This window comes from Symsagittifera roscoffensis, chromosome 10, assembly GCF_963678635.1.
Source record: "Symsagittifera roscoffensis chromosome 10, txSymRosc1.1, whole genome shotgun sequence".
Taxonomy (NCBI): domain Eukaryota; kingdom Metazoa; phylum Xenacoelomorpha; order Acoela; family Convolutidae; genus Symsagittifera; species Symsagittifera roscoffensis.
In genome coordinates, this window is record NC_087071.1 from 6,132,419 (window position 1) to 6,143,305 (window position 10,887).

General features: G+C 32.7%; 1 protein-coding gene across 1 annotated transcript; it reads right to left on the reverse strand.

Annotated features, from left to right (window-relative positions):
- Window positions 1–753: 753 nt before the first annotated feature.
- LOC134854955 (uncharacterized) lies at window positions 754–10,377 on the reverse strand. The gene is made up of 4 exons (XM_063871336.1): window positions 9,986–10,377; window positions 4,263–4,571; window positions 1,463–1,677; window positions 754–993 (listed from the first exon to the last, which is right to left on the reverse strand). The coding sequence occupies exons 1-4, from the start codon at window positions 10,155–10,157 to the stop codon at window positions 754–756; spliced, it is 936 nt and encodes a 311-aa protein (XP_063727406.1). The 5' UTR covers window positions 10,158–10,377.
- Between the last annotated feature and the right edge of the window lie 510 nt (window positions 10,378–10,887).

Genomic DNA, 10,887 nt, shown 5'->3' on the forward strand with positions numbered 1-10,887 from the left:
CAACCCTGCCCTAGACTCTAAAGTTCCTAGCATGTATATGTAATCCGGGAATTTTTTTCTAAAATATTTGTCTTTTTAATGCATTACTAGGAAAAAATACAAGGATTATCGTTTGGTTTTAATAAAGACGTGAGAAATTTAGAAAAAAAAGTCAAAAAAACCTTCATTTTTTTCGTCTGCTCATTTTATTAGAAATTAGACGATTCAAGTTTCTCTTGAAGGTAGTTTGTGTTTGCGAATTGCATTTTTGCCTTTTTGATAATTATAGTATTGTAAATCATTTGGTGTCCGATTTTTTTTAAAGCTGTCACATATGCATACTCGTAGCAACTCATATATTCAAACAAAAAAGTAAACAATGTTTTGCACTGATGCTTCCAGCCCGTCGACCTTGTAATCGATTCGTGAACACGCAATCCTTTTTTATCTTCTGCGTTGGTCATTCTTTGCTTCGTTGAAATACATTATTAGTGAAAGAGTCTACATTTATGTTAAATTAAACGTGCGTGATGTTACTTTCAAATCTTAATTATATTTTTCATTTAGAAAAGTTCGACTGATTACTTAAGTTAGAGTTTGAGAATTTTCTGTTTTTGCGACAAACTTCTTTGAGCCACTGGTTTTTCAAGAAAAGATCATAATGCTTAAATCTGATGGGCCGAACTTATTTAAAACGTAATTATAAGAACTTTTCAAATACAATTTGGCAATTTTTTGGTCAATAAAGATAGAACCCGGTGTTGAATTTTGAAGCTAGCTCGCATCGAGACTTTCATAAATCGTTTTTCTATAAATCTCATCTATAGTTTCGGATTGAGTTTTTCGAGTCGGAGTGATTGCCGCTATTTTCTTCTGGAAGTACTTCCAGTCGTCGGGGTTTTCGAATGCCAGCGATATTGGATACCTCCTGGAAACCTTGCGGTGAAAAATGGGAAAAAGGGTCAAGTTTGATCCGAGATAGCAGAAACACTTCACGAATTGCAAGCTGTGAATCTAAAACATAGTAGAGATATTTATTTTCTAAGTTAAGCTAATAAACCCGATGTTACTATCTTGAGGCGTGTTGATTATCAGGAACTAAGGAATCATTGGAATTTTATCTTTATAACCGTTTTGAACCGTTTGGGTTTTGAAAAGTTTTCAGAATTCCAAAACTTATAGAGATGAAAAAAGACACATGTTGTTTGCCGAATTATAGGACCGCTTTTTACAGCGCTTGTCTAACAAATTTCAAACCAAACTTTTCTCTCTAACTAAAAAAATCCCCTATGATAATTTTTCGTTTGTTTTTTTTTGACAAAAAATTTACAATTTTTAACCGCTTGGCCTTCTACCTTAGATTTCTTAAGCAGGAGAAACAATTTTTATGCATATTTGGTGAGTTTGTCTGTACTAGCAGTTCTTATAACTAATTCTATTTTATAACTTTCTCCTAAATAAATATACAAAAATAAATTTAAACCCATTTTTTCTTGCGTATGTAGTAGCATTGTTGCGTGTAGTCCCAATTAACGCCATTCTTGGAAAATAATTTGCCCGCTTCTTGAGCAGTGTGACAGGACTGAATGACGTCATTGAGAAACTGGAGTTCCCGGATGTCGAACAGGTATCCTTGCTTGATGATGACATTTCTCAAGCCACTGTGGATGACCACGCCCACTATGTCTTGATTGTGGTCTTGAAAAAATTATAAAAAATATTCATAAAAGGGCGTTTCCGATTTCCCATGCATGTTAACTAATTGGGTTTCTAACGTTAAATTTATTGAATAATCGAAAATATTTCTCAAACTGGGTTTTTTCAAACGCGTTTTCTCAATTCAGATTGAACTAAAACAAAAGGGGTTCAGGACAAATCTTGCTGATGTTTTAGCAGAATTATTATAATGTAATTTGTTTTGCGAAATTTTTTCCTAAAAATTTAACTCAAAAATTGGTCATTTTGGGCATTTTAACTCGAGAAAAAATTCGCCAAAATTGAATCTGATTGGTTGATCAACTGTCTACTTATATCACCTGACGTTTTTGCTATGCAACTTTGTTTTAGGCAAAGTTTGCTTTTTCACCCACATACGTAATAATTTACTGCATTTTTAACAATAAAACTATTGAATAAAGAATACTGGGTATCATTATGTCAATTTTGCTTCAATTTTGACTGTAAAAATTGTGAGTTTAGCTCAAAAAACTATTGTTTAACAATCTCTCAAAAACTAAAAATATATATATTCTTTAACAATTATATAAAATGAACCGGTAGCAATTGTCTCTTTTTGTTCGTTATGGTTTTGTATTTTTTGTCATTCGATTGTGTAACTGTTCGAAAAATTTTATCAACAAAAAATTTGGCTACTGAATGTTGATTTTAAAACAGAGGTTTTTTATTCTTTTGATCTACTAAAAAATGCTAATGTTGTGCTATAAACGGTCGAATACCTTGAGTATTGGATCGGATGTCACACATTTGGAGCTTTTTCAAACTTAATTTGAGATGAAGCGTAAATTTTGAATAATTCTTACACGGCTTTTAGAAAAATGGTCGGAAAAATTTCACTTATCACAACTTTCGAATCAATTTCTTTTAAAATTAAATTAAATTTGCTAGGCGTTGCATGTAAAATGCTCAGTTCCCAGTTCGAACAAAACTGCTTGTCATACAATTTTCAGATATGAAAACATGCTAATCATACAACTTTGCAAGATTCCAAACCTACAGAAAATTATTATAATTTTTTTTTCGAATTCTGCTAAATATCTTGTGTTTGGTCCGAAAATACAACAAGACTGCTTGTATCAGGGCGAAGCTTCGAATGTGCCGACTGCCTTTTAAAGCTTATTGAGCGGTAATAACATTAAAATAAAATAAAAGTAGTAAAATAAAATGAAACTTTTTTTTCAAATTTGAAATTTCTTTGAAAATCTTCCCCCCTTACGCCAAGTAAAGTACAAAACAATAAATTTTGCTCCTTTTAACAAATCAAATATGGCAAATGAGCTTCTTTCAACCAATTTGGAATGATTTCTAAGACGGAATAAATCTCTGCTTACGCGTTAAGAGCGCGAAATATATCGCGCGTTCATTGTCCAAATTTGGCCAAAATGTCAATGTTTAAACCCCCATAATTTTACGAAAAACGATCACAGGTAAAATATCTTTTCACTTTTAAGCTCAAGACAACAATACCTTTTGAATGATATAAAAAATTTCCGTCAAAAATGGCTAATTAAAAAGTCGAAATTTGTCTGAAGATAAAAAACTCACACCGAGCACAAATATTCCGTTACTTTCGTATCGAAAGTCGGAACAATAAACAAGGGTTATCTTACAGAACAAACCCCATTTACTGAATGGAAGAAACCTCACAGACGGACACTCGCATTTGATTAGTAGTAATTGAATAAGAGAATTTTTCATGAGTCTTTCAGAACTATGAAGAAAAACGTTTATTTTTTGTATTTGGCTAGAAAGTTTTGTTGTGAAAACCAAAGCCTGATGTTTTTTGACAAAATGGAGTAAGTTTCACATTGTAAAAAATTTAACTTTTTAGATTTGGATTTGAGCGAAAGTGTTTTGTCAGTTTTAGTTCTCTATTATGAAATGTCCAGCCTAGACAACGCTAGAGACACAAATAACGGTTTTTTGAATATGAAAATGATATTGCTACTCAGAACAAAAAAAGTCTCTTAATCTTTGATTTTTCAATCCGAGTATGAATTTGTACGATAAGAATTTTTCTTGTATGGAGGTCTCTCAGGACTCTGATTGGCTGAAAATTTCCACTTAGAACCAAGTGAACGCCCCCTCCCCCCAAGCTGCTTTTACTTGGTCCCAAATTTCTGCTCCTCTAGAGTGGATTTAGTCAAAATATCATTTTGACCAAAACATAAAAATGTAGTCGTAAATTACAATTGTTTCATTTGAGTTGCATAAATTTTTAAAGCGTTGGAATCAAAAGCCTGGCACTGAACACTTTTTCAAAAAAAAAACTAAATAGATAAAATTGTAAGTGAATTTGAGGATATTGGCTAACTGTGAATAGTGATTACTCGCACTAAATTTATGAGAAAACCAAACAAGACTTCATCTTATATAATTTTAATATAATATAATTTAAAAAAATAAAATTTATAATATAATATGATTTTATAATTATATAATACTATATGTATTAATAAATGTCAGCATATGTACTTAATATAATGCGCGTTTAGCATTTGGTAGCTTCTTGTTTAAAATGATACAAAAAATGGTGAAAATTTTACCCATCAAAGAATGAAGAGCCACTTTTGGGTAACCTTGACAGCAAATTCCCCGATCAAACTCCTCGACATTCGCATCAAACTTCCTTCCTTTTCTTTCTTTCTGATTGGTTAAAAATTGAGACCAGCTGTTGTTTGCATCAAACAATGACGTAATACTTGGACTGGGTGATGCAATATCCCGCGAACATGAAATATCTGTAATGTAATTTTGGCGACTTGAACTTGAAGAAGGTGGCGCGGACTCCTCAAAATGTTCGTCTGAAAAGCGAACTTCTTTGCTCTGTTTGGTCTTGGATTTGCATCGGACCTCTAAATCAAACAAATACAATGGACGCGGAACAAAAATGCAGAATGGCCAAGGTGCAGAATGCGTCCAAGAGCAGAGAAACATAAAAAAACTTGACTTATATTGGTTTATACGGGATAATTGATAAAAAAAATATATTAGAATCGTCAAAAAAAACCAAGAAAACGAATAAATTATGTATGAATTGGCTTATTTCATCAAAATTTTTGATCAATTTTTAAATTTCATGATTCAATTACTCAAATTAATCATACACTGTTCGTTGCTTTGGTATGCTTGACATTCAAGGGCGGAAAATTTTGTCGACTTTTTTTAGGTCCCCAAATCATTTTTCAAGCTCCCCAGACCACTAAAAAGAGCATGTTTTGGCCCAAGATTTCAGCGCTGCAGGAAAAATTTTGAAAGACAGGCCAAAAAATGCGTTTTCGGCGCGCTACCCCCTAAAAATTAGTATACCCGTGCGCAAGATCAGATATTCTTCATTTCATGCATAAATTGATTATCAGATGTGAAATTCTTTATTTTAGATTTTGATAAGAGTTTACAAATTTCAGATCTAAAAGTTTTGTTTTTCTAGTTTGTTTCAAATCTAAAATTTTCTGTTTCAGATACTAATTTCAAATTTCAAATTTGGATCTGAAATAAAAAATTTCAGATTTGAAACAACCTAGCAAAAAAACAAAATTTTCAGATCTGAAATCAGATCTGAGAAATCCTTTGTTAAATTATAATTTATGCATTTCGAGTATAAAAATGAGTTCTGAGAAAACTGTTCGAAGACCTGTCAAATCTTTGATTTTCATGAGCGAATTATCCTTTGTTAGCTCATGTGGCTCTTCCAGTCCCCCTTTCAAATTCAATTTTGAAAAGCTTAATTAACGTTGTCATAATGCAATGCAATTTGGCGTGGTGAACAATTCGGCAACTGTAAAAAAGATTTGTTCTTCACACTTAACAGCGTATCATCACGCATTTATCCGTAAAACACTTAAAACAAACATAAAACACGTATTTTGAAAAGGGGGGAACTGGAAAAGAGCCGCTCATGTTAGCTCATTCGAATATTTATCTCATGCTTAGAGAAACATATTTTGGCACTCTGAAACTTGATTATTTGCTGAGTATCTGCTAGTGGCTAGCAGAAGCTATCAAATGCAAAAAAAATAGCATAAATTGTGTCAGAATCATAGATTTTTCAGATCTGAAAAAACCAAGAAGAACAAAATTTCAGATCTGAAAGTAGATCTGAAACAACCAATACTCAAAATATCCAAAAATTTTACAGCCTATCTCAGATCTGAAAATTAGATCTGAAAAATATTATTCCAGATCTGTTTTAAAAAATTTACTGGGTACGGTTATTTTGGCGACAAAGGCGCCTATAGAAAAGTTTTAGGATCTGTCAGCCAAAAATGGATATCTCGAATCAGTACAAAGGGGGGACTTTTTGGGTCGGCAGGGGGTCAAGTCCGTGAGGGGCAGGAGGGCCCTGTTGACATTTTTGATAGTTAGTTTACCGATTAGCTTATAACAGTTGATATTTTTCCGTTTTTCTGCTCTTGGACCCATTATGCTGTCAGACTATTCTGCATATTGAATCACCATCAAATACAATTCTGCTTTCTAGAGATCGACTTGTAAAGGCTTGGCAAAAACCTGCTGGCATAAGTAGGTAAACTATGCGATGCGGACTCTGGGCGTTTTTTATAATGATGATGAGAGCCTTTCTGCAGAGCTTTCCAGAGAAAAAGCTAATTTTGCTGCCTTTTGATTGGTCAAAAATTCACTGACTTGATCTAAACCCCCCCACCCCCATTCTTGCAAAAAGAATTGTTAAATAGATCCCAATATGTTATCACGCATCAAAATGTATCTGCTCAAAAAGTTTATGGTACTGATTTTTTCCATTGAACTGTACGAGTTGGGACAAAAAGGGGCATGGGGGCATAATGGGAAAGCTTTACACAAACTTGACACACAAAAATGAGAGAGATGGAGAACTTATTCTCTTCAGAACCTCCTACCAATCACAACTCAAAAAATCCCCCTAGATACTATTTTTTGCCTTCCTTTTCTGGATGATTATCTATGAAATTTTCTGTAAAAACGACTCTGCCACCTAAAATTTTTTTTTTATTTAAAAATTTTTTTTTAATGATGTTGAAGAGAAAAACTAGTTACGGCACAGAATTCATCCTGTAAATTTACCCGATTTAAACAACATTGAAAAATGTTCGGGGAAAAACTTGTAAACAAAAGAAAACTTTTGTGTACTGGAAAAGGCTTGGTTTTTTTGATCCCCCTTTGGTTCTGGGTACTGGGTAGATAGTTGATTGTTAGATATCCACTCGGAATCGCTGATTTGAATGAAAAACAACGAAATAAATTTAACAGCAATATTGAATATTTTATAGCTATTGTTGTATCTTACAATTTTGTGATGAACTATTCACTGAGTTGTACAATTCAAAACTTTGCAGAAAATTGCAGTTGCTGGGAGAAAAAAGTATTTCGGTGAGAGACAGAGAATTTCCACAGTTACACAGACATTCTCGTAATTTTTAGAAACTTACCTCACCCAAGTTTCTTTGTTGATAATCAATTATCTGGCTTATTTATATTCAAAACCAAATTTAGCCCTGTAACATTGGATTATACGACAATTTTATGTTTGAAGAGAAAAATTAAAGATCATATGGTCTAACTAATTGGTTTAAATACTCTAATTTGTGTTATTTTTATAATAGAATTATTATTTGTATTATTTTATGAAACCAAGAAAATGTATTTTTCTCTCCAAAAAATCGCAATACAATGTTTTGTTGTTTTGTTTCTCTATATACTCTCAAGAAAATTTGTTTTTTTTGCACAATTTAAAGGCAAAAAAATCTATGTTTCGCCATATATTCGCTAACAAAAAATGACTCATTGTAAGCATGATTGTCTGCCTTACAACAACAGAATCAAATCATTGATTTTGTAAAATCTTTTCAATAGAGTGGGTTATAAACTTTTAACGAGTTTCTTTTACCTGCTTAACGTTCATTTTCTTAATCTTGATTTTTATTATATTAACCCCTTTTTTATTCGTGGTGCATTCATTCTTCAATTTTTGCCTTCGGTTGTTTTTGAACTATAAATAATCAGGAGTTTCTAATTTCTAGCACAAACTGAATGTTTCACTAACATTTTTTTAGCTAATTCATAGTCGCAAGTTTTGTTCCTTTTTTAAGATCTAATGGCTCGCTGATGCTTTATTTTATTTCCGTAGATTATTCAAAACTTTAAATCATTAGGAATTCATAAAACATATTCTCAGTAAATATTAACTTTTTATCGATGATTCTCTCTATATTCAGCGCACTAGCGGATTTAGGGGGCGGGGCATGGGTTAGCGCATGTCTCTCCCCCCCCCCCCCAAAAACAGGGATTTGGAAAAATTTTAGAGTCGGTCAACCAAAATCGATGTCTTGAAACAGTACCATAGGCGGATCCTCTGACGACGCAAAGAGCCCCACTGTGGTACTATTTTATGACCCTCAATTTGGATGACCGACAATAGAATTTTTTAAAGGCGCCTTGGGTGTCAATATTTATTAAATATAGGGGGAGTGCGAGCGAAAATATTTATTAAATAAGGGAGAGTGCGAGGAGATATTTTAAAAATTTGAGCTAAAACTGAGTTTTTACTGATGGTGTACGATTAAATCATGGTCGCAACTACCCATGTTAGGGGCTCATGTTTTTCGAATAAAATTCAGGCTAAAAAGTTTTTCCTGACTATGAGTCACTTTTTTAAAAAGATTTTGTAGGAATTCTACAAGGACAAAAGTTGATTCAATTGTAATTATATGGTAAAAAATATATTTTCCTGGGATTATATAGCGAAAAAAAAAAGATTATCTTGAAATTATGTTTAGATAAAAAAAGATACTAGTGTAATTATAATAGGATCAAGTCGTTGTTGAAATGATCCATTCACGCGCTATTTTAATATAAAATGTTGCCTTATTTGGTTACACATAATCGAGTATAATGAAAAACATTTTTGGCGAGATTTTCTCAAAAAAATCTATTTTTATCCGAGATACTTCGGTGCGGGTTGAGATAATTAATAAGACCTTTGCCGATGTAATTAACAGGAACACTTAAAAAAAGGAAGAATTCCCAATTATGAAAAAATAGTGGACTGCTTGTGTCTTATGTGTGAATTTAATTGTACAAACTGTTGAAACAACCGAAGCCGACAAAATGTCAAACCCAGCCATAATAAAATACTAAAATAACATGTAGTCTAGTTACAAATGCTGGTGTTCAGCTGCTAATGCGAAAAATTTTTCGCGCGTCTGAGCAGTTAATTTTTCCCGTAGGTTTTTCGCCGCAAGAAAGAAAGAAAAAAAATGTTCAAAAAGTGTGTTATGTCCACCAGTCTTTAATTATTTTACATAGGTCACAAGGTTAATTTCGTTAAAATTCCAATTAGGGTAAACTGAAAAACAATCAACATAACCATTCGTCATATCCCTCCTCGAAGCCACCTTAAATCGCAGTCGATCTAACCTACAATTTGCCTGCAAAATTTTTTTGATGCCTTATTTGTTTTCCCAAATTTTTGTTTTAAAAAAGTCTTTCTGGTAGCTTTAAGCTAATTTTGCGAAGTTTCTTGTAAAAAGTTATAAAGAAAAACGTTTGATTCAAAATCGGACTGTTGTAGTAATTGATTTGAAACTTAGACATTTTTCTCAGACATGAGTTTTTTATTCCTCACCAAAAGAACTAAGTTGAAGAAGGTCATATCTCATACACAAAAGAAAAGAAAATGTGAAATATGAAAATTTTAAAAATTTCTCTAAAAAAATTTATTGGGGTTTTTTGATGCAAAGTTAAAAACAACAGTATTTGGTCTGTTCACTTGGTCATAATAATGTATAACATTATAACCAAGGGCGGATATAGGGGAGGGGCGGACGCCCTTTTCTCAGACTCGACCCCCTGTCGACCCAAACGGTCCCCCTTTGGTACTATTTTGAGATAACCATTTTTGGCTGACGGAGCCTAAAAATTTTTAAAGACGCCTTGGGCGCCAATATATACATTTTTTGAGAGGGGAGCGCGCGCCAAAAAAGCGATTTTTTGGTCAACACTTCCCAAAAATTGCCTAAAAACGCATTTTTGGACTGTTTTTTTGAAAAGCTGGCTAAAACAGGGTTTTTTTTAGTGCTTCAGAAGAGCTCGGAAAATCAATTTGGTTGACCTATAAAAAAGGTCGACATCATTTTCGAAATTTTTTGAAAAATCCGCCCCTCCCCCTCGAGAAAATCGTAGATGCTTCCTTGATTAAAACAACGATAAATTAGCTAAACTGAAATCCAAATTAGGGGGAAAATAGAAAACAATAGTTATAAAAAAAACTCACCGGGAAGTTTTTCTGAGTTTTTGATTGCAACTGGGTTTGAAAAACCTTCAACCCTCTTCTGATTTCCGTTTTCAAGGTCAGTTTTTTTACGCGTTTCAATGGCATGTGATCTAATTTCTTGTTCGAGTTCTCTATCAAACTCGGGATTTGATTGCAAATAAGCGGTCTTCATTATGTAGTTTCTTGGGAACCAAAAATTGAATGAACTGATTCTGATAAACAAGAAATTATAAAATTTGAAAAACTTTTCATTGAAAACTATAATTTTGTGACTCCTTTGTGCGGATGTTTCCGCATTTTTGATTGCAACGAGTCTCTATTTTTATAGTTTCCTTATATGAAATTTTAATTGAGATGTGAAATGTTGTTCTTCTATTATTTGGAATCTGCTCAAAATCAATTCGATCGATATTTTCTATATTTCCATTATTTTGTGAGCGTTTTATGAGAACGGAAACTATAGATGTGCCATAAAATCAAAATGGAAAAGCAGTGAAGACGATATTGCTGCCAAATGAATCGTTTAATGTTTTTGTTTTCACCTGCGTGGCAAATGTAGTACGCCAAAAATGGTAGCGAAACGCGACCACTGTTTTTGTCTTTTCAAATATAACTGTCAAAACAAGATATAAATTATTTGTTCGAAAAGCCTAGACAAATTTTCCTTATGGAAGTTGTTTTTACGAAAGATCCTAAAAAATACGTTTGATGCTCGGGTTTACAAAAAATGCTAATCAAACTTTATCCACTTTTAAAAATTGGTTTTCATACACTTTTCAAGCGATTACATAACTCAGAAGTTTGTAATAAAGGCCTGTAACTAATTTTATTTTTTCATTAAGATAAGATTTATGAATGGTGTATGTCATGTATATTTCTTAATTCTCCACAATTTTTGTATG